This window comes from Ptychodera flava, chromosome 9 (genome assembly GCF_041260155.1).
Source record: "Ptychodera flava strain L36383 chromosome 9, AS_Pfla_20210202, whole genome shotgun sequence".
Taxonomy (NCBI): Eukaryota; Metazoa; Hemichordata; class Enteropneusta; family Ptychoderidae; genus Ptychodera; species Ptychodera flava.
In genome coordinates this window covers 10,925,891-10,951,837 of record NC_091936.1, presented here as the reverse complement: position 1 = coordinate 10,951,837, position 25,947 = coordinate 10,925,891, and the positions used below count along the sequence as shown (strand labels likewise).

The 25,947-nt window shown below is 36.8% G+C and overlaps 1 protein-coding gene across 1 annotated transcript; it reads right to left on the bottom strand.

The window, feature by feature from the left end:
- Positions 1 to 661: 661 nt before the first annotated feature.
- LOC139139953 (uncharacterized) lies at positions 662 to 25,758 on the bottom strand. The gene is made up of 3 exons (XM_070708921.1): positions 25,560 to 25,758; positions 21,522 to 21,834; positions 662 to 2,188 (listed from the first exon to the last, which is right to left on the bottom strand). Exons 2-3 carry the CDS (start codon positions 21,735 to 21,737, stop codon positions 1,679 to 1,681), a joined length of 726 nt encoding a protein of 241 aa, XP_070565022.1. The 5' UTR covers positions 21,738 to 21,834; positions 25,560 to 25,758; the 3' UTR covers positions 662 to 1,678.
- Between the last annotated feature and the right edge of the window lie 189 nt (positions 25,759 to 25,947).

The following is a 25,947-nucleotide window of genomic DNA, read 5'->3' as shown; positions in this document are numbered from 1 at the left end:
ACCTTTCAAGGTCATGTTCCTGAAAGTCAGTCACAAAGACCAAGGTGTAGTTTCAGATTTATTTCCATCTGACGGAGCTTGTCTTATAATGATTTGTGTATTTGTCACGCACAATCAATTGAAACACCCTGTAACTTCCTCATATATACTGTGTGTTTCTGGGTCTCACTTGCCAGAGCTGATAATGACAATTCAAAGATGGGTGGTTACTTATTGACCATTCTGTGGGAGTTGATGATAGAAGTGAATTCATAAAATAGTATAGTCGAGGAGGTCTTGTTAGTTTTGCACTTATGATAGGAATTGTTACCAGTTTCTTGGAAGCGGGTTCAAATGCAGAGTATCAGACCACGTTAGAATAATCAATGAATAACCGGGATTGAATGACGCATAATTTACGACATACTATAGATTATTTGGAGGGAGTCAAACCACAAGCTGCCAACATCTGCTTTTATCTTCAAAACTACCTCACTTATCCATTCTAATAATTCAGAGTACCATTTCTTGCTTTGAACTGGGAGGAATGCTCTACTGCCCCAATAGTTTAAGACTATCCAGCTTGGTCTGGTACATTCTTTAAGCAGAATGGATGTCCCAACAGGGAGTCACAGGACGATGTCATGATTGGTTAGGTCAACATAACATATAGATACAGAGAAAAGATAATTTACAAACATTTATTGAAGTCTTGTAAAAAAACTGAGTGGATGAGAGAAGTAACTTGCAGACTTGATATAGATGTATCAAATGATACACACATTAAATTTCACAATGTCTTTATGGGAAATTCTATAACACTGGTGCATATCAACCCTCTTGAAACAAACAAGCAAAACTATAATGATTTTTTCCCAATTGATCCATTGTCTTCCATGATTCTTTGCAGACCAAGGTCCTCTCAAGGTGCATAGTCAACATGCCACAACATTGAACATGAAACAGTTTTTGCTTATTTATATGTAATACATGATGTATTGAAACATACCGTCTTCATTAGTTGTAGACTTTGATCCCATGATTGACAACTTGTGAAGAGCTCAGAGATTTCTGGTTAAAATTCTGACACAGAACAACTGTGGCCTCACATCACACCTGATGTTTCTCTGCCTACGTGTACCAGCTTTACAGATTTAAGTTTATCAGAGAAAAAGGCCACAATTTTCACTTAAAAAGCCACACTTGAAAAGTAAGGTTTTTGGCATTTCAGACTTGTTGACACATTTCTGAGTAGTTTCTCCAGCATGTTGGGGTTCTATGACAAGGTATTTGTTATATGGGTTTTATTTACAACAATATTTATTTTTCACAGGAAATATGAAAATGTGCATTTCTGCCTAGGCACACATTCTGCAGAAAATAGACAAAAACTCTGAAAACATGCGTATGCACATTATAACAGCCACTGAGATTGGCAAATCTTTGCAGTGCAGCACAATTCAGCCACTGTTTCATTCATTTCAATATATATCTGTACACTTGGCTTTTATGTAAATGATCATGTAATGGTATTTTTTGCGTGTATTATTTCATATGCAAATATTGCATTATGTATGCACACTGTGTGTGACCAATGTCAAACCTCTGTGCATGCAATCAAATTCAGTAACATGCAGCTAATAGCTTTGTATATCTGTGGATAAATATCACGACTCCACTAGAGGTTCAGAAGTTAACGTCAGTCAAATGATATCAAATCCGTTTCCATGGCTGGACTTTGTTGATTATTCATGTAATTGCGTCTGCCAGAAGGACTGTTTGTTCCAATGGGAAAATTGTCCATGCTATTTCTCCCTTGGTGATAACTACTTGACTGTGTTTGGTTTGTTACATTAGTTTCCCTGATGACCGCTCGCTCATGACTGAAGTCGTACTCAAACCGCGATGGATTAGAACGCATGATTGGAGGAACAATCAACCAATCACAGTCAGCCGAGTCCATCAGAATTTGCGCTTGGGGAGACAGCTCAAAAGGAATGTCATGTGCTGTCGTCACAAAATTATCCGGTACACTCCTTGGAAGGTCCCGACTTCCTTGATTCGGGTTTGTTGGCAGACTCATTGGTCGATATACATTGTCTGTTTGATGATGGTAGGGAGCAGTTCTTTGGACAGGAACACTTGCTGGTTGGAAATCACTGCCACTCTGTCTCCGGGCAATAGCCTCTTGAAATGTTGGAAGTCCATCCTACAGCAAAAAGAAAAAAAAAAGTTTCAGTGAAGGATCCTCTCTCAGTAAAATCTGCATTTATACATTGTACATTTGAAACAATATTTTGAGTGTAAACAATCTCTTTCAGGCATGGGTCTTCTGATTTGCATGGATATTTGTGCTTTAAATGTCCGACTGTTTTCAACAAAACTTAAAATTTTAACAGCTCTCTGATTCTTAAACTGCATAATGCACCATCTCTGTTCCAGTGTTGAACTTGTCTCCCACACTAAATACTCAGTTATGACATAAATTAGGAAAGTTTCAATACTACTGATTGGTTCAATTTAAGAAATCAGAGACACATCTTAACTACTCATACACAGTCATTGGAAGTTTGTTTCCATTAAGGGAACATGCTCTAAAGTCAGTGACATTGTAAATGGAGTTCCTCAAGGTAGTATTCTCGGACCCCTTTTATTTATTTTATTTATGAACGATTTACCATTATCCATCGAATCAAATATAGACATGTTCGCCGATGATGCCACTATTAGTGAATCAGATAATAATATTTCGGAATTAGAAACCAAATTAACAGTTGCTATGAACGGGATCAAGTTATGGTGTGAACAAAACAAAATGGTTGTAAACGTAGGAAAAACCAAAGCAATGCTCATCACAACGAAGCAAAAACTTTCTAGGCTCTCAAAATCCAATCTTGACATCTATTTTGACAATAGTTTACTGACATCAGTTACATCTGATCAACTTCTTGGTATCATTATCGACCAACACTTGACCTGGAAAGACCACATTCGAAAAATTGCTGGCACTGTTGGTAGAAATCTAGCACTGTTGCGTAGATTACGTTGTTTTCTGCCAACCGAAACACGTGTTCTTTTTTATAAAGCTTTTATACAACCCCACTTTGATTACTGTAGTACAATTTGGGGTGGCACGAGTCATATTAAACGCCTTCAGATTCTTCAAAATATGGCTCTCAGATTAATTACGAATGCCCCTAGAGCAACTCCATCTGCACCACTTTATGAAATATGTAAAATAATGCCGATAAAAAATCGTGTCGAATACAGAACAAGTTGTTTCGTGTATAAAGCCGTCAATAATATGTTGCCCCAATATATTACAAATTTGTTCACTAAAATAACCAGTGTATCATCTCGCAGTACGAGATTTAGCAATCAAACCGATATTCTCTATGTCCCTAGGGCGAGACTTGTCGTAACGTCACAATCTCTTAGACACCATGGTGCCGTCACTTTCAATTCACTGTCAGAGTGTGTTCGATCATCACCTTCGTTGAACACCTTCAAAACAAATTACATCAGGACATATTTGACGTCAAGTAATGTTTAAATGTTTTCGTCTTTAAGAACATTGCATTGTTTGTACTGATCATTTTACTGCCCTTTGTTTGATGTTTTTAGTGTATGTTTTTGTGCTTTGTAATTTTATTTCTTTATGTACTTTGTATGTCATAGAGGGCCCTGGGGAAGATTAGCATTTACGCTAACCAGGTTTCCTGTTAAGGATGTTTACCCTCTTTAAATAAAGTTTAAATAAAAAAATAAATAAAAAAATAAAAAAATAAAAAAAGTTTGTATACACACAACCTTAGTACAGTACCAACTAGGTGAATAACAAACAACACACAGTATGTCCTTTCACCTATGTCCTTCCTAGTTTCTTATACATGTACGATCAAAATATAAACAAAGATTGCATAAAATAGCAATTATTGGTCATTGTAACTTGTGAATTAAAATCTGAGAAACAAGTCATCGTTGATGACACAGTCCCCACTTGTTAATGGGTGCTTTGATTACAGGTCCTCAGAGAGGATAGAGTCCTCTTCATTAGGTCTGTGATAAAATACTTTGAATAAATTCGCTTGATACATGTCTGAGTTGTAGTTCAGGACATGAAAAAATCGTAATAAAATGGTCACATGGTGGCCATATTGGATCGAATCACAAAACAAATCCATGTGCATATGTATGACATAGGTCAATGTCCTTGTACCAACTTTGATTAAAATCGGTTGAAATATGCCTGAGTTATGGCTTTGTACATGAAAAAATCATAACAAAATGGCCGCACAGCAGCCATATTGGATCTTATCACAAAACAAATTCACATGCATATGTATGACATTGGTCAATCTCCTTGTACCAACTTTGAATAAATTTGCTTGATACATGTTTGAGTTATGGTTCTGGACATGATAAAACGTAATAAAATGGCCACACGGCGGCCATATTGGATCGTATCACATAACAAGTCAATGTGCATGTGTATGACATAGGTCGATGTCCTTGTACCAAGTTTGAATAAAATTGGTTGAGATATGCCTGAGTTATGGCTCTGTACATGAAAAAATCGTAACAAAATGGCCGCACGGCGGCCATATTGGATCGTATCACAAAACAAATTGATGTGCATAGCTATGACATTGGTCAATGTCCTTGTACCAACTTTGAATAAAATCTGTAGAAACATGCCTCAGTAATGGCTTTGTACATGAAAAAATCGTAATAAAATGGCCGCCTGGCGGCCATATTGGATCGTATCACAAAATAAATTGACGTGCATATGTATGACATAGGTCAATGTCCTTGTACCAACTTTGAATAAAATCAGTTGAAACATGCCTGAATTATGGCTCTGTATATGAAAAAATCGTAATGAAATGGCCGCCTGGCAGCCATATTGGATCGTATCACAAAACAAATCGACGTGCATCTGTATGACATATGAAGTAATCCTTGTACCAAGTTTGAATGAAATCGCTTCAGGCATCTCTGAGATATCTGCGTGAACGGACGGACGGACGGACGCACAGACGCACGCACGCACGCACAGACGCACGCACGCACACACGCACGGACATGACCAAACCTATAAGTCCCCCCGGACGGTGTCCGTGGGGACTAAAAATTACTGAATTTGTCCATGCTGTGCTGTTGTTTGAATGTTTCCTGGCAGGGAGAGTTCCGATACGAAACAGAAAGCAACTGAAAGAGAAATTTGAAGTAATTTGAAGACTTTTGGGTGTGTACCACCAGACATTTTACATGTTAGCCGTTACTTGATACTGTTTCAGTCGGTAGAATTGAATTCCTTTAGGAAAGAATGCCATCGCAATGTGGAAGTTATTGCTTTCAGCGGAACGTGTGACAGAATGTAAGGGTGTGAAAGTATTACAATTTAGTCAGCTAATCATTGTATAATGGAAGAGTAAATCAACTATTGTATTGAATGTCTTCCTTTCGCATGTGATTTGTAAGACACACTGAATGTTTTGACCTCCTTGGTGACTGATGTATGGAGTTGGTACAAAGGTCCGTGCTACGTTCAATAGACTGGCTCTAGGCGTGTGATTATCAACCATCACATCCTGCCCACATACTTCAGACTGTTCCCCCTTTACAGACAGGTCATCAATTTATTCAAATAGGAAGCTTTCCTATGTCCCTCTGTATCTGACCTGCAGTCAAATACAGATTGATGAGAAACAAAAGGTTCTGAGAGCATTGCACTATTGCTGGATGACTTCCAAATGTTTCCATCGCAAATCTCTCAAACTTCAGCACTTAAACAGGGTGTATGACAAATAAAAAAGATAGCTAGATGAGTTAAACTGCACAACTGTGACCCCACCAGTACAATTCAAATCCACAACTTTGCTCCTAAAATTCAGTACCGTAGCTGAAATTGAAACCCATCTCACAAACAGCACGCACTGCCCAGAAGGTCTGGTGATGTTTGAAACAAGTAACAAAGCAGTTAATGTTTTATATATCAATATCATATGTACTCTTTTTATGTAATTGATGTTTCTCTTCAGATCTATCAAGGCATAAAGTTTATGACATTTTAAAAATCTGCTAAAAAGATTTCCCGTGATTTATTTGTGAGAGACAAACAACATTACAGTGATAACTTCTGTGCAAAAATTCCATTCCGCAATGAAAATGGCGGTTGCCTGACCTATGTACCAGTATAATTGCATCATGTACCTGTGCATGACATGATGCAATATCTTTGCCTGCTAAAATGGGTCCAAATATGTTCCTGTCAATTGCGTTGCTTAAACTGGAAATGTATTTTGGAACAATACCAAAATTACAATGCAACACCATTTGACAGACAGCTACACATGACAGTTTAGCTGTACCTCAGGTTCTTCATCCGTGTGGGATAGGGAGATACAATGACAATGTTTCATACCTGAATTCAAACTACCTCCGTTTGCTGTGTATTGCATTTTGCACAGTGCAAAGCAAATCACCTGACAAGAAATTTAACACAGTGAATGTTGTATGATTTTCTGACACTTTTGGTCACCTTAATGCTTTGCTGCACTGCACTATCAGCCAAAAAACCTGATATTTACAAGTTTTACCACCTCAGACAGACCCTACCTACTGTCAAACTTAAAAAAAAGTTTTTTTAACCCTGATGACCAGTTGGCTAGGATCCCGACTTGATATTTCGGCCTTTGTCCATGTACCAGTATGGAGTATGGACGGAGGCCAAAAGATGACGTTGAGATCCTAGACAAGATGATGAGATGCAGTCAAGTGCATGATTTATTGAAACTGACAAGAGAAAGTAGGGCAGTTGTTGTGTTCTGCAAATTGAACAGTATATTTCATTACATTTGTTATTTTCTGAAGTGTTGCTGAAGTGGTATCTATTCTACACACGCAAACAGAAAACTGCTTTAAATTTTGCACACCTCCAGGCTGCACAAAGTAAAAGGTTGTGCATTGCCCATGGTAAGTCCTGCCCACTTGGTTGAGTTTATTCTGAGCACATGTGTCATGGCTAGCTACGTGTGTCTGCTTGTTCCATTACAGTTTCTGAACATTCTCTGTGATTCTGATTTTGCAAACTACACTGAAAATTACATGGATTTCTTCAGCCAACCCAACAAAGAAATAGCAACATCGATGTGCATACATATTTCAATTTGTAATGGACCTGACGACCATTACACTTTGCTACAGGGATGTGTTCTGGATTGACATTGTAGTTTAAATTAGATGGCTAAAATACCCCCATGTTTCTAAGAGTGGTTGCATCATTTTAGAAATGTTCCTCAGCTGTTACTTTCACACTTCACTCAGTACACATATTTTAAAACAAATGAACAATTTCAATGTACAGTGCCTTTAAATACCAATGTCAAACAAACAAACTCAAGACTTCCCTACAGAGGTGTCACACTTCGTCCACTTGTTGCCTACATTGGTGCACCAGTGTTATGGAGAATTAATTTCTCTTGATAAGCAAACCAATATGGTACATGTACTGATATTTGAGTTGATGCTGCAAATCCAATATCCACTTTTCTGTTTATCACTGTGTTTTGAATTTAAATTTATTTGCAAAGGAAATTAGTTTTATTTGTGCACGCTTGTATCTGAGTATCTTCGTCGTTGCATCAATTTTTTTAGCATTTTGCTAAAAATGGTAACAATTCATATCGTTCTGTCTTTTATTCTATACCTTTCACCATCCTTGGAAGTGTGAGATGTAGTAAATGCATTGAGCTTTGTTCGACTCAACAAAAAGGGCTATGGAAATATATGTCAAAGAAAAATCCTTTTTGCAAAGCACTACTGATGCTTTTTATCACAGATCTATAGAAGCAATGCCACGGTACAACAATGATGGGGCAATATTAGCACTTTATGGACATGCACAGAAAGGAAACATATCCTGACAAGAAGATATTCATTGATATGAGAAAAGTCAATATGACGGTGAATGAAATCAAAAACAGAATAGAGAGATGCATACTTGTTGAAAAATCCACACAATGTGACCTAGTTTCGAAACCTCACACGAAAATTTTGCGTTTGCTTTGGAAAGTTAAGCTGAACGTAACGACCAAAGTTGGTGGCATATATGCAAGGACTGCAGCAATTGTAGCCGTGTAATATCTAACGTGGTTCAAAGTAAACCCAGAGTGGCCGTGAGTTTCAATGAAATTAATTGGTTACGAACGAAGTTACACCTTGCAAGTATGACATCATCTTTGTACATAGTCCACCATGCTGCAGCAAATGAAGGGTTTCTAGTCAAATGTTGCAGTGCAATGGATTAAACATATACCCCCGGTACACTCCCTTTTCAGAATCAAGAAATAGATGAGGTACATGTGCCCACCATGACCCAGCTGCTGTATCATATAGCCAAGCTCTTTGTTATGAGTCACTCAGCAATCAGACATAGCTGAAGGCATTCAGGAACAAGCTGAAATATTCATCAGCTGAGATGAAATAGCTCTTTCGTTTCTGAGAAACACTGTCAGCAATAAAAAGAACTGATCCAGCCAGGAATGTTGAAACTTGATGTAAAATGCATATATCATTATGTACAACATAAAAGGACAGTAGTCAAAATGAAACAGCTTTTGTTAAACACACCTTTTTCACAGGTAGGTCCAAAAAAGGAAATTGACAAGGCACTCAGTGTTATTATCATAATTTTTCAAAATAACCCAAAACACTGCTTTATTTCATGCCGAGAATACAGCCATTGTAGTTGGGGCCTGTGGCTTGAGGGCTCAAGTAATCGACATGATTTGGTTGGTCATCTCAGAATCATAGTATTGAAACCTACTACAAAGTATACATTCATGGAAATGGTAGAAAGACAAAGACACAATTGTACGACGGTAATAGCAATCTGGGACAAGATGACAGAATCACCATGGGTTCTTGCCAACGGAGTATCTTGCAGCTGCCTTGGTTTAGAATGCATGCTTTATCTAAGGCAGCGTGAAATGTGTTAGACGATTTAATTATGATATTGACATCTCAATCGGTACTGGGAGCACAAATTTATGACAGCCCCTGATTGCTGAAACATCCATTAACAATAACAATACGCGCTTTAGCCAAAAAAAATCTTTCATCTTTGATCTTTTTAAAGGTTTTCAAAGCATGCAACAAATACTGTAATGCCAATATAAACTTTGATGATGAAGCAGGTTATATCAAATGAGTTTTCTTTTTGTTTGACATTTCAAAATATATATATACTTTACGACTTAATGTGTGGGCAGTGTTTAAAATTGTCTGACATTAATTGAATAAGACGTCCGATTCTTTCTTTGAAAGGTTCTTTCCTCCACTTATGTCCTCAAGCTACATCAGAATTTTCACTAATTTTATATCATGGCAATGTTCTACATGCTGTTTGCCTGTTTGACTTAGTATTAAGGAGGGTTAAACACGCAGCTGCAGTCCAACTCGTAAAATCCCGCCTACGCTACAGGTATGCTGATAAACACTGATTCCTTGAGGAATTGTGACATATGCTATCCCTGTCATTCTGGATTTGTGTAATTATGGAATGTAAGTGTGCAGCTCACATGCTGAGAGAGGGGAGGGTAAGTCTGTGATATACTTTATGGAAGGAATAAGTGGTGGGATGGGAGGAGCAGTGGAGGGAGAGGGGAGAGAAAAGAGCAAGAGTGCATGCATCTGTTTATGTGTGTGTGTGTGTGAGAGAGAGAGAGAGAGAGAGAGAGAGAGAGAGAGAGAGAGAGATTTGAGTTTGGAAATTAATGTATGGTACATATAGATAAATGTATATGCTAAGTAATATATGAAAATAATGCAGTGTAACATGAAGTAGACAGTAGACAGTTACTACCGGTAGTATGATGCTCACGTACAAACTATCACTGACATATAATTTCAAGTTCTACTTTGAAAGGAGTGAATGAAAGGACACCAGTCACACTCTTGATTCACTTTCTATGTTCATGCCTACTTTGCACAGAGAAGAGTGTCAAAATAGAAACCCAGGATCAAAAGCACTCACATTTTCTCGATAACAAGATATTTTTTTTTTAATTCTTCACATCACATATTTTGCCAATGGTGTCTGAGCACTATATCAAAACCTAGGTGTCATTATTACGAGCAATATCTGCTGATGGTTATTACAAAAGAAGCTTGAAAAGCTGGTGAACCAGCAACAATTTTTGATTCTTTTATTTTCATTCAGAGGCAAAGCAGCAATATTGCTTTCTGTGCAAAATGTCATTCAAACAGTGAAAAGGTGTGAAAATATATTAAAATGGAAATATATTTAGAATTATGTATTTTAAAAAGTGTCATTCGATATCTTAGATGAAATATCAAAGACATAGGAATATCCATTGTGAGTGATAGTTTAATTTTAACGTACACAGATACACTGTATGTGAAGACCCCCCTGTGTGAAAACTACAGTACTTCTTGGTGGTCTAATATTCTACATGTAGTAGAGGTTATGGAGAGAAAGTATAACCACAGTTAATATACAGCCTGGTGGGTTGTCTGCATAAAATTGCTATGTGCATATTTCATATGTTCTTTGTTAGCACAGCAGATGTTTGTGTACGTCAATACGCCGTCAACATCCTGCCTGGCACAGTGCCAGACGGAGTGCGTGCAAAAGGGCACGTGATTTACTGTAAAAAAAAAAAAGATGAATCTGCTGAAATTTCTCATGATGAAACAAGCAGGGATTTAAAACTTTCAGCAAAATAAATTTTTAGGTGAGGCAGATATTCTCAGGGGGGTTGGCGAGTTGATCAATGGAGACGCCGGCTTGTTGAAACAGCAAACAAGGCACTGGCAGGATTTTATGAAATAACCATCATTAGTGGTGTGTATGTTCCATTCATGCTGATACGCGACGGGCAGAAATAACACGATATGACACTCTTACGAACATGACTGACATTTCAATATATGAAATGCATTACTGGTAATCAGCTTAATTTGCAAATTGCCATTTTAAATGTCACTTTTTTATGACAGACTATATTACTTGCTTGGAATTCAAAGAGGTTACATTCTGAAATCTGTTCAATAATTGATGAGGTAATTTTTGCTTAAATGTGTCTGGGTTTCAATGAGTTAATTAAATGTAGCTGCCAATGAATGGTCTAGAGTTCCGTACAAAGTACACGTGTAAGACGAAAGCCAACTTTATAGTCACATGTAACATGTACTGTACTTTACATATTGCAAAATGGGAAAGACACAACAACAACAGGGTTTCTGAACCCCACAGTGAAAGTGAAGTCCAACAGGCAGACAGTTTGGAAAGGAGGAAAAATTAATTATCAGAGCTAATATAAGAAGAGTTTTCTGACACAAAATTTGATAAAAAATGATAACAAAGCTCAAAGTATTAGTTAAAAGGGAATATAATAGTGAAATGGTTTTACAAATATGAAATATATGGGCATATTTTTACTCTGAACAGACTAAACAGAAATGTTTGGAGATCTTTGATGCTGGTATTCTGTTCTAAATTACTCCAATGTGAAGATTTTATCCAGTAGTAGCCATCATACAGTACATCCAACATCACAACAAATTCAAGTTCACAATAACAACCAATTTCAGACCATAGGTGGACAGTCAAGAGACGACTTGTAAAATCAAATGGAAACTGTGGAAGATACCTGACCAGCAAGTTCTGCATCTCTATACCCCTTCTCTGCATTAACCATGTATAATCACCTGTTATTGTTTACATTTGGAATTCTAGTCTGGACCAGAATTCACACTTGTTTTCCGACGAGAATGCAGTCTACACGTTGTACCAGCTGAGTTGACAAGCTACATGATATTGTGTATCTCAACATACTTTAGGGAGCAGAACAGACACTGTTTGACAATGAAAGCAAAAATGATGACAAATTCATAAAAAGTTCCTTATACTCCAGATCGCTCTTTAATGAAAACTGAGTATACGCCGCTAGTTGTTCAAACACGGTCATCTACTGGGAGAAACAAGGATCCAAATCCTTGTAGACACTCTAATCACACATTTGTATATCCTGTTGTAACATTTCCCTGAGTGATGAGTCTACTTCAAATAAAAAGATGATAACACTAATTGATTTATTAATCATCTTTATGAAAAATTCTAACATGTGCTGCTGATGTGATAATTTGTTGTTGGTCTGTTCTCATAAATAAAGCAAAATGGAAGAGAAGTACAAATGACAGAAAAAATATTTGAGGTCCATTTTTTTGCTGCAAAAATATTATCTGACTGTCTGTCCTTGCCAAACTGTTACACGGCTATAAACTTTGCATAAATTGACAGAGCACCTGAGTGTAAATTTAAACAGGCCACTTGTAGCGTTCATATTGTGCTTGTCAAAGAGACTAGAAAAGAACACCACTTCTATGGAAAAATGCAAACTGAATGATCCCTCCTCGAGTCTGGTGACATATGTTGTGACGAGAGACATAACAGGTACATGTAGATCCTTTGTGGGAATGAAAAATGTAATAAGTGAACTGTTTGCGTTCTGCATGGTTTGATAAAGCTACATTATGTCTGTTGACATGAACTGACGTCCATTTTGCACGGTTTTTCTGTTGATTAATTCCCTTGGAAATGACATGCTACTTGCTCATGTGTCGGCGATAGATTATCTTGTAATTTCTTTTCCTCAAGGGCTTAAAAAGGTACAAAGTACATACACTGTATGTGTACGTACTGAATATATCATTCAGTGCATCTGGTAATAACAGTTGAACGTTTGTGACATACCGGTAAGTAAATACAGTGTATAGGATTCTTGGAGATACTTTACATAGTATTTGCACAATACAAACTGGCAAAATTAACAAAACCGAGTTGCAAATGTAAATAAATAAACAAATACAAATAAATGAAAAAATCTGACTAAATCCTCAGAACAACGATAATTTTGAGATCATAATGGGGTACACTATATTTGTAAATGTGGACACAGAAACGACAGTCACACCATACATGTACATGTTGCATGCATGGTGAGACCCCTGGATGTAATAGACAATATACTGCAGTGTCCATATCTGTTGGATTTGCATGCATTTGTTGGATTTTGATTTTGCAAATATGTATTTATTTAGCTCTTACTCTTGGTAGTACAAATAGAAATACTCAAAAACAGAAATTAATTAATACAAAAATACTCTCTATGTGCCAAAATTCCCATCTCAGTAAAGAAACTAGGTCTGACATAAGTTGGAATGCCTTTGTTAGTAACACTGGTAACTTACAAGCATTTAAAACTTTTATTTTTTTGATCTTGACAAAAATGTACTGTTTTACACTTCAATTTTTAGGACTGGCAACTGGACTGACATCATTACTGGTTGGCTTATATTATGTACTGGTATTACAGTCTAATTGAAGTGTTCATAGAAATAATATGGATGGATAACATTTCATTCAATTTTTTACTCAAGGAGTTCAAGCATGCTAGTAAAAAGATTGACTGAGTGTTGTGGCATAGACACTTCTACTGTCTATGGTTGTAGACAGGTTTGAAATGACAAGCAAAAGTACCATATTCTTGTGAAAAAATATCACCTGTAATTATGGTAGTACTTGCTTCCAAAGTTAAAGACTTAAAGTTTTGCTCAAACTTTCCTGAGGAAACTTTCCATCATCCCCTTTTGCAATCACGAATAAAATCAGGGGTCACCATGCAAAATTTGGTACACAAGAAACAAATTATCCAATATTTACGAATGTTTGAAATTCAAAATGGCTGCCTGCCCTGTATGGGGAATAATAACATTTTCAACTTTCAAAATACTAGGAGGGTGAAAATTTTTCTCACTCCAAGAGCTTTAAACTAAGCCTCCCACAAGCAATAGATCAGAAAAGAATTGTAAAATATTTGGAGCCTGAATATCTGTCCCTGAAGTGTATTTTACCTCAATGTGCATATTGGCCAAACTGTAGTTTTGCAATAAATGACTTTACGTGTATACACGTACAGGTATCAAAGTCTGTTTCATAAATGAAATTCTATCCAACATGGAATGAAAAGCCATGAATTTTCATTTTATGGGAATTTTTCTGCAGGGACAGTGAAAATATTTTACTAATTGACTGTGTCGATCATTTGTAGAAATGTACCGTGAAACACGACAGATGATGCAATAAAATTCCTTTTATTCCTGTTTGCCAATATCATTATTTGGTAGATATTTGGTTGGCTATTTTCAAACAACAGGTTGCTTTTTTCTTTGCATTCTGTGTCCATGAACTCTGTGTGACATTACAGAAGTTCCTGGAATAATGAACTATTAAAGCATGTCACCATATGGCCATGGTGCATTACAGTTCAGGAAAACACGGCATTCCTCTCTCTCCAAGCCTCTTTCCCAATTAATATACTCTCAATCTGGCTACTTGCCAGGTCAAAATCACATTTAGGTTCTTTTGATATCGGTGTAAATGGCAAAGTGTACGCACTTGAGTAAGTTTTCAATAGATGCATTAATACCATTTTGGCCTTGACAGAAATGATGTCATTTCCTGTTAAATTATTACCTTAATAGCAACTTTTGAGGTCAATTGTGTTGATTGAAGATCTCAACAGTACCAATTGCAATGTTGTGACTCAACTACGGTTAATTTATCCATGGATACACACTTCCTAAACCAAATGAAGTAATATCGGATAGTTAGTTTGTAACATTAAAAACTGGGTCACAGTATAATAGTGCTTGTTAAATAAATACAAGCTCTACATATTCTGTAAATAGGTTATATTATTGCATTCATGGTCGTTTCTGTTTGTTTTGGGGCATATGTGTTGGTTTTTTCATAGATCTTTTATGTAAGCCACATGCCATACATGCAGTACAGTAGTCATTACAGCTTTCACAAACATGTTCTTTAAGTTCCCTGTTACTGAGTAACACAGCTGCTATAACAGTTCCCCTCCAATGCCCCTTTTCTGTTCACTGCACAGCATTGCATGTTACATGTATATTACAATACATTTACCATCATGAAAAAGTTAAAACAATTTTTATGTGTTTTCCTTAGCAAAAACGATTCTGATATCTTATCTGCATATAAATACAAATATAAATATTCTCATTTCACATAACATGACATGGTCATCGCTTCCCAGACAAATTGCGTTTAAATTTATTTCCCCATGCTGTTAAAGTTACAGAACATCCAGTTTGAATATTCATATAAAATTTGAATATTTCTTTATTGAATGTATCTTTTATTTGGCTAGTAACATATGAATAGGCAGACACAGAAAAGAAAGGGCAGCCAAACTCCTCAAAAAAAAAAATCCTCTTATAGAATTCAATGAATTCTATATACATGTTCCCATGGCAAATCTTCCAATATCAATAACGATTTGAAAACTGATTGACAAAAACAAACAATATTTGCTTTCTTTTAGAAGACCTTGGTAACTGACAAACAATTGTTTCTGATGAATAATAAGTGTCCTACATTAATTATTGAAGCCCAAAAAATCCTAGCTTTGATAAGCCTAGGCAAAACATGTATATTTAAAAAAACCTATTGGAAAGTTTGTGTACCTTTCCAGATGGCCACTTCCATACTTCTGCTTAGGTCATGACCTTAGATATTGGCACGTTTCAACCAATCAGAGTACGACCTCCTCTCTTCTATGAATATTAATAGCAATTTGAAGAAAGACAGGGCAATATTCAGTGCTAGTCTGTTTCTGTCATCATGCCAACTCTGTCTCCACTTTCAGACTAAAATTTCCCAAACTGTTAGAGACACAACACAACAGCAGTTGCTGAGAATAGCAAATAGGACATAGCTTGGTTTATTTCCATCAGAGCTCTGCTGCCACATGTATGTGAATCTCTGCGATATATTGTTGTAAGTTTAAACATTGTAACTCTTCAGATTCCAAAGTAATTCACTAACTCTTTATTATGACCTTTTCTGAAAACATCGTACACTGACAGTAAATCATTTGGAAGCATAGAAAATAGCTTTTCTTTTTTATACATCGATGATAGATTTTCTTTAATTTTAGACGGGTGGAGGCACAAGCTGCATCCTGCATAAATCCACAACATAACTTTTGAATCTTAAGGCTTACAAGGATGTTTTACTTCATCTTGTTTCTAAAAAAGTCCAATAGCTGAAAATGAGATTAAGCAATATTTAGTGTAGGATAGTAACTCATATGAGAATGTACAAGATGGGTTTATTCCACGTAACATTTGCATGCAGTGATAGCAATAATACTTTATTTCACAATTTTGTCTTCAGTGAAATGTTTTGGGAGGAACATCGTGGATATCAGGACAGAAGGAACATTAATGGACGAACATATGCAAAAAGTATGCTATTTTGTCACAGGTGACAAATGGCCTGGAAGGGCATAGGTCATCTATGTACGCATGTGTGAGATGTGAATCCAACGTAACGTTTGCACCCATGGACAGCAATCACAGCAACGTGTCATTGATAAAAGTTGGTCTTTAAAGGCCCTCATTTTGTTCATTCATGGCGCATCCACTTTTCACAAACAACATGCGTCGTTTTTGAAAGGAGTTTTGTTATGCTTGCAAAGCAAGTTACACTGGCCCTGAGGAGAAACTGCTCATACAGGGCACTGTGCGTAAAATGATTGTCTACAAACAAAAATATTTGGATATGGGCAAGTTTCCACTTATGGCTAGATGCATTGTCAAATCAGGGTAGCAGAAACTTTACACATATGATCTGATATATAAGTGATGCAATTGTCCTGTGCACAACGATCATGTTCACATGGTACGGTGTTAGGTGACGACTAGATTTCATATTACAGTAGGTTCAGTACTTTTATGTAGTGTTATATGAGAGATTAAGGTGAGCCATATCGGAGAATTCACACCAAACTTCAGCTGGGGATTTCTGGTAATACTATTTTATGAACACATTTATCATTAGAGCAGGAAATCAGAGAGATATATTTCTTGACTTGATAACACCTATTGTTTAGTATAAGCCGAAGGGAATTAAATTCACACTTTGCAACCACTGAAATCTGCCTCTCTTTGATATACAAACAAAACATGTATAAACAGATAGATTCATGAAGATTAACAAACTCTCATGGAAAAATGTTGTCAGCACATCATATTTTTTGTAGCTATTGCATGGTTCAATGAACTAGATGTTCAGAATCTGACCTTACGTACGTGTACATATTGCCATCACAGTGTACTGCTGAAGATAACATAGATTGGTCTTGAAGTGCTGTTTGAAAGAAGACGCTCAGTTTATCAAAATTTTGTACAGGCATATCCATCTTAGGGCAATGCAATCTGTTTTTAACTACTTGAACACATATCGCCTGAGGGCACTGAGTCTTGAGCTTCACAAGAAATATCATCCAATTTTTCTCTCTGGAGAGGGCACTTTGGGGAAATTGTGCTTAATTAGTTAGACTGAGAGTTGAGATTTTCTGTGGGTGTCTTTTCTTAACAGGATTTCAAAAGACTCACTTCAGCACATTTCCCCCCCCAAGAGGCATTGAGCCTTATTTGTCACAATGTACAGGAACACTAATTGGTGGAAGGTAACAGCAGCAAACACTGTAACACACCTCATCCGCAGTCTGTGTTCTAATTCGCCAATTGACAGTCACGTGGGATGCGTTCTTTTTGTGCTGATCCACGTAAACGACGTCATCAGGCATCATTTGTCGGAACTGTTGCCTGCCAGGCATCAGTTCAGAAAAATGATGCCCGCTGACGTCAAAAAAACATTGGCGCATGCGCGAACTGGAATGTAAACAAAGATGCCGTCTGCGGACGAGCGAAACGATAGTCGAGAAATTTCTCGGTTTATCCTACTTTCTGAAGAAGAACTGAATGCTCTGGTTTCAAACAAGGACTCGAAACGAACGAAGACGATAATCAAAGGTGCATTGAACGTTTTGCAGAAGTATTGCGACCCTGTCGGCAAAAACTTCTTCTTTCTGAACCACTCCAACATATTACATCATATAGCTTACATGCGACAACTTTTGTGTATGGTACGTTCTTATGCATGACTGCGGATGAGGTGTGTTAAAAACACATATTGCCTTGCCATGAGGACAACAGAATACGTCTTTAACCCCTTGGGCCTGTGAGTCACCCCCACCCCCAATAAAAACAGACTGCTTCCCTCGGCCTACGGCCTCGGGGAAACAGCCTGTTTTTTGGGGTTGACTCACAGGCCCTCGGGTACCAAGACGTATGCTGTTGCCCTCATGGCCGTCAATATGTGTATACTGTACATGTGCTACACGCACCTTGATGTGTTTTCCAACGGACATGATTGTACTTTGTCCCATATACGCTGTGGCTTACGTGCAGGGAAAGAAATTTATGGTTGTTTATACCATTGAATAATGTAATATAATTATGCCAGATGCAATTTACATCTTAGTAATGTGTGTTTCATGCGCGGGATGCGATAAATTGTTATCAACTTGCTGGTTGCATTAACTTAATTCACTTGAAAATCAAGATGAGAAACCCACAATGAATTATTTCTTCTAGGTACTTGCATTATTTTGGATTGAAATTGGTATATGTAATCTGTTTTTCTGCCATTCACTTCTAAGGGAAATAAATTGAGGTAATTCGATCAGAAAACCTTGCCATACATAACGATTGGAAGTGCCAACACAGAACACAGGCAATTCCATATTTAGTCGGTGATAGATTTATGGAAAACCATGACTGGGTCAGTGGGTCAAGTTGAGGGTGGACTGCAGTTGTACAAATTACATTCTTGGAAATGGGTCACTGAGTAGCACATGAATTTTCAAACCATGGGAATTTACCCATCAAATATCATTTCTGCAGTCACCATGGACGTCAGCTGAGGCAGTAAAAGGTGTTAAAAAGGAAAAGAAAGTATATGTGTTATGGGCAAGTTCTACGATTTCTGTTTATAATTATACATTCACCCTTGTAGAGTAACCCTTGGGGGTGATTGAGTTCCTGCCCTCTACAGTACTCATGAATTTTTCAGTACACACACATATCTACAGCAGTGATTTCGATAATTTGGTTTTGAAACAGTGATTCAGTGCTGATGACAGCCTGTTGAAGTGCTTTCTCAACACAGAAGCAGGTTACGGGTAAACTCTACCATTTCTATAATTCATTCAGGAACTGAATTAAAGTACATGTACCTGTGTTCATGCCTGTAAGGTAAACCATAGGGGTGATGTTGCATCTTTTCTGACGCATCTCTTGGTACACAATGTACGTACCATTGCTGGGAATTTTTCAAATTTGGTTTTGAAACAGCAAATTTATGCAAATTTAGCCTGTTTGAAATGTTGAAATGTAGATCTCCAATGGCAGGTTGACATGAGAAATCTACCCTTATCTCTCTCTGTCATTGCAAAGCCACTGCTTGCATCTCTGTCATAGCTTCTCCTGTGTGGACAGCAGAACTTGTGAGAGTGTTTTCAGCACAGCATATTATCTGAATTTGCTAACAATGTAAATTGTGATACCTTCTATGCTTCTACTTGTCACATGGGGGCTCACTATTCATACATCATATAAGTAAAGACAAGTCATCCTTGATGACACAGTCCCCACTTGTTAATGGGTGCTTTGATTACAGGTTCTCAGAGAGGATAGAGTCCTCTTCATTAGGTCTGTGATAAAAATACTTTTGAATAAATTCGCTTGATACATGTCTGAGTTGTAGTTCAGGACATGAAAAAATCGTAATAAAATGGCCACATGGTGGCCATATTGGATTGAATCACAAAACAAATCAATGTGCATATGTATGACATAGGTCAAAGTCCTTGTACCAACTTTGATTAAAATCGGTTGAAATATGCCTGAGTTATGGCTTTGTACATGAAATAATCATAACAAAATGGCCGCACAGCAGCCATATTGGATCGTATCACAAAACAAATTAACATGCATATGTATGACATTGGTCAATCTCCTTGTACCAACTTTGAATAAATTTGCTTGATACATGTCTGAGTTATGGTTCTGGACATGAAAAAACGTAATAAAATGGCCACACGGCGGCCATATTGGATCGTATCACAAAACAAGTCAATGTGCATGTGTATGACATAGGTCGATGTCCTTGTACCAAGTTTGAATAAAATTGGTTGAGATATGCCTGAGTTATGGCTCTGTACATGAAAAAATCGTAACAAAATGGCCGCACGGCGGCCATATTGGATCGTATCACAAAACAAATTGATGTGCATAGCTATGACATTGGTCAATGTCCTTGTACCAACTTTGAAAAAAATCTGTAGAAACATGCCTGAGTTATGGTTCTGGACATGAAAAAACGTAATAAAATTGCCACACGGCGGCCATATTGGATCGTATCACAAAACAAATTGATGTGCATATGTCTGATATAGGTCAATGTCCTTGTACCAAGTTTGAATAAAATCGGTTGAGATATGCCTGAGTTATGGCTCTGTACATGAAAAAATCGTAACAAAATGGCCGCACGGCGGCCATATTGGATCGTATCACAAAAAGAATTGACGTGCATATCTATGACATTGGTCAATGTCCTTGTACCAACTTTGAATAAAATCAGTTGAAACATGCCTGAATTATGGCTCTGTACATGAAAAAATCGTAATAAAATGGCCGCCTGGCAGCCATATTGGATCGTATCACAAAACAAATCGACGTGCATCTGTATGACATATGAAGTAATCCTTGTACCAAGTTTGAATGAAATCGCTTCAGGCATCTCTGAGATATCTGCGTGAACGGACGGACGCACGGACACACGGACGCACGGACGCACACACGCACGGACATGACCAAACCTATAAGTCCCCCCGGACGGTGTCCGTGGGGACTAAAAATGAATATGGCCAACATTGATATGGTGCTGTCTTACAGGAGGTATGACTATTATCTACCGGTACTTTTGAAACAATCATAACCAAACTATCTGCAATAATCGAGCATTTATAACATCTAGTTTGAATTGGAATATATTGTTGAAGAAACAAATAATATTGCACAGTTTAAAAATTAAAATGATGTTGGGTAACCAACCCAAAGCATTTGATTACCATGTAACATTTTGGTATCTGATATTGTGTAAAAGTCTCATCTACTTGGAAGAAGTAATATTTTCTTCTGTTTTACAGCTTTTTGATAATATGAGAGGACATCTGTGGTGTCAGTAAAAAGAAAATCATCAATACAATATCACATGTAATAGTCTGTGGTATTTTACTTTCTAAAAATTGAGTCACATGAGGAATTTTTGTAATTTCCCTGAGTCAACCCTTCCCCTATAGATGTAATATGTAATTTCATTCAGTCCAATGTGGATTCTTTTGAGTTGGTAGCACGTCAAATTGGCTTAGGGGGAACACTAATAACGGTATTATGTTGCTCTGAGAACAGGTGAAGATGACATATAGCTGGCTTTATGTGATTGTAATCCTCTTTCTGTCTCCACACTTTAATCATGACCAGCTTCTCTAAGAAATGGCAACTGTGTCCATTACCTGTGAGTCGTCGTACGTAGGAGGAGCATCAGCCTGGTAATTGGAATCTCTCTGGTTTCTCTCTGACCTTGTGTCGCCGAGAAACACAAAGCCATCTTCTTCTCTCTCATCTGCTCGCCGTCGTCTTGACGGCGGTGACGAGTGGGAGGACTGTCTTGATGTGGTCCTCTTCGGTCCCGAGAGACTGTTGAGAAATGCAGCTATTGCATCCACCATCCTGACTCTTACTACTGTACAACAGCTAGGTTTTCTAGATTTCTCCTGGCCAGAATGCAGGAAAAAATTCCCTTTTTTGATATGTCCCTTCTTTTGACTGTTGAAAAAATAGACATAAATATTTTACTGCACAAAAAAGGACAAGGAAAACAAGTAAACATAGGGCCAAGTCCCTGAAGCTACAATAGACATGGATACAAAATTAAGTATTTCCTGACTGTATGAAATTATCTCACTTAGGTCATCCTAGGGACTTGTGAACCAATATTAAAGCTGTCTGACCAGCGGTTTTGAAAAAACAAGCAACTCAACAGTTGACAGAGCTCTGCTGTGTTATGTAGAGAATAACCTTTTGTGACACATGTATTGATGAAGAAGGTGGATATCTTTCATTAACATTGTAAGTGAGTTCTGTTGAATAAGTTGAGACTGTACATACTCAGAGAAAGCACACTGAAGAGACAAATGTTTGAAACTTAAGAAGTTCAAGGTCATCAAAAGCATTATAAGGAATCATGTAACTTTCATTGCACTGTTTACACAGATTGCACAGATTGCTATAAATAGCACATGAGGAATCTTACAGCCAAGCTTTACCATAAAAACCCTATCACTTTGACCACTCTTTTAATTGACCACTCTATTTTTTTCCTCAAAAAGTAATTTTATTTTATCCTTGCCAAGTCAACCATAAATGGAAATTAGAACTTTCTCTATCTCTATCTCTATTGACTATTTTGAGCAATTTCTTTAAGATAACATACAGGGCACAATAAATGACGGTTCAGAATATGTCAAAGTTGGGATTCAGGAAAGTTGCCGTTACATGTTTAATCCTCCAAGATGGTAAGCATTTCACTATGAACTGTCAAAAAGGTTGAACTTTCTGATAATTCTACATAAAATTATTTTGGCTTGTGATGATTTCCTAATTAATTCAATTATTTAAAATCATATTAATTATTTTTTTCTGGGTGAATTGATAGGGTTTATACAGTACAAGAATTACATACAATGCAAGTCAAATTTTGACCAAAAATGACAAAAAAATTCCTTAAAAATACACATTTGCATATTTCATCACAATTTGAACAAATCTAAGTTGGGTTACCCCTAGGGACCTGTATACCAAATAACAAAGCTGTCTGACCAGCGGTTATGAAGAAGATGATTTTTTACCAAAAACACCTTTTTTGGCATTAATTTGCCTATTTTCAACAATATCAAAAAATTAAAAAAATTTCTCAAAATCATATTTTTAATCTACACAACAAATATCGAATCAGTAAGTACTGCGGTTCTCAAGATATTTGAGTGGACGGACGCCTCACAAACGGACATACATACATACATACATACATACATACATACATACAGACTGACGACGGACGCCGGACGGATACCCATCCCAATAGCTTCTATAGACTATAGTCTATAGTAGCTAAAAATGTATGAGTTTGAAAACTGACAAATATTTTTTTGGTTGAGTGAAAGTATGGTCACTTACATGTTTTATGTTGTTAGACACATTATGGTATCTCTGACTAGATTTCTTGAACAGGTGAAATATTTTGTGATGTGCTATATTAACATTCATGTGAGTGACATTTTGCTGTATGTCATTATAAAGGCCTGAAACTGCATGTGGACTACAGACTTTAGAAGTGTTGACGATCAAGCCTAATGGATGCAATCATATATTCTTCGTACAATAAAATCAGAATCTACCTGTTCATTTACACAATATTATTATCATACTTTCAGTGACTTTTATGTAAACCATCACTAACAGTGTTCTCCCAAGGATTTTCAGTGACAGTGGCGACTAATTTGCATAACAATAAATGTAATTGTTATGGTATTGAGTTTCTATTGTTTGCCAGATTTTAAAGAGTCGTGACTACCACTCTATAATTGCTCTGGGGAGAATACTGACTAACAAACTACAATAGCGCTGATTGCAATTTCTGGTTTGCTACTAATTATAGCTGCATGCATGCGACATCGGACGATACCACTTGAAATTCAGACAAATTTTGTTGTTGCATTTATGGCTATTGTTGTAGCTTGTAGTCTGAGTCATTAATTAGTGTGACTTTGGGTATCAATTGTAACATTACTTATGGCAAATGTGGACAAATATTTATTTTTGTGTATAAACGAAAGAAAAATCATGTCATTTGCGATCAGCGCAATTGGATATCTCAAAACACTGTGACAACAAGCTTGAGATACATAGGTACACTAAGAATTGACATGTGCCATCTTGGACAGCTATAACATCATATTTTAATAAGGCTATCATTGGTACTGAGATGTAACGTTTTTGGAAGTACTGCAGAAGTGTGTTCCTGCTGGTTAAACACAAAAGGCATTTCCCCTGGGAAAAACTGACATAATGGCTGATGGGTCATTCTGAAATTGTAGTGAACCCTACATGTATGAAGAAAGAAATGATATGTAGTGCCGGTCTTCCCTGATTAGAAAAGTGAACTATTCAGAAAATGAAAACTGTTCATTACCATGTTATATTCATATTACTTTTGAGTCATAGCATCTTTGAGAAGATGGAAAGTAGTTTTCAGAACAATATGGATAGATTACGAAAATCAATAGAAGATAGATGATCTTGATGATCGTGATAGGATAGCTATGAATCTGATAGACAATTACAAATCAGTATTTATTTGGGGAATATTGGCTCCCTCATGGAACTGGCAGAGTGTCAAAGTCTTGAGAAGCTCAGCCCTTATTTAAAGATAATTTGTCAGAAAGGCAATTAAGATAATATTCAGATAAAACTTGTGGAACATCATATGATGCATGTCTTAATCAACTGCAATTTTTTAACCAACTCCTTACAGCACACAAAATGCCCAGTATTCCGTGAGTTAATAAAAGATCTACTGTTTAGATTGGCAAAGTAAGATACTAGTACTTGTTATAGAAATGTATCACCACAGTCCCTCCATAATTACGTACAGTAATCATGAATCTTAGCTTTATTGACTTTGACACTACTTAGGTGACTGTTTCGATCTTGATCGGTTTATAGAATTGTAATATTTTTCTCATTTATCATTTGTCTTTATAAAGACAAATTCATTATGATTTCACAATACCATTGATGAAAGGGAAATTTCTGATGCTGGTATTTGTTGATTTACCACAGTACAGTAAGATCTCTTCTCGAATCAGAACATAATAGTAAATGGTTTATCATATATTTGAAGTGATGATCTCTTGATTTTTAATACAGAAACGATTTGAATGAACAACTTTACCTGCTACACAATTTACTAAAATTCATATATTATATTTTGTCTCTGAACAACTTTTTCATTCCTTGGTTGGAAAAAAAGATTTTCACAAAGTACTTCTCAAATACTCGTCATCTATTCTAAAATATCTTAATGATAAATAGATCAAAAACTACACGTTTCACGAGTTAACTCTTTCCATATTCTTATATTAGTAGTACAACCATAGACCCTATCACTCTAGGGTCTATGCAAGCCAACACGTTGTACATGTACTTCAAGTTCAAATATAGTTTCATTTTCTGAGCAAGTTTTAAGCAAACATGCGACATGCAGGACTTCCATTAAAAATTAACAGAAGAAACCACTGTTGATATGGCAACTGCCACAGCATAGTTACCTTGTGGGTGCACAATATAATGAAATCAACCTGGTGGGCTATCTGGAGAACACACAGTTGGTCACTTGGTGTCAGAAGTCGGTCGACCCCGCAAGAAGTAAACAGTCAATATGGCGCACAACAAGCAAGAAAATTATACTGGAATACATCGCTTTTACTTACCAATAACGTGTTTAATTTTACTGTGGAGTCCCAAAATACGTCTCACAGGACAACGTATGGGGAATCACCTACCCATTACTCAGAGTTCGCGAAAATACATATTGGAAAGACAGTCGTCCGAAGTATAAGAGACTACGATGCGTCACCTTCCACCTTCCTATGACTCATCGTGCCGTAGCAATCCTATCCGGGTTATCTCAGGGGTCACAAGAGGTCACAGACGTCCTTGGTCGAGCTCTACCCATTTTAAAACAGATAAAAATATATTGATATGACAAAATGATATATAGTGCAACACAAAAAATACAAACGGTATAATTTTCAAAAGCTTGTCGATAATAATATAAGCAAAGCAGGATGGTGATGTTGTGTGGGTATTCAGGCTCTC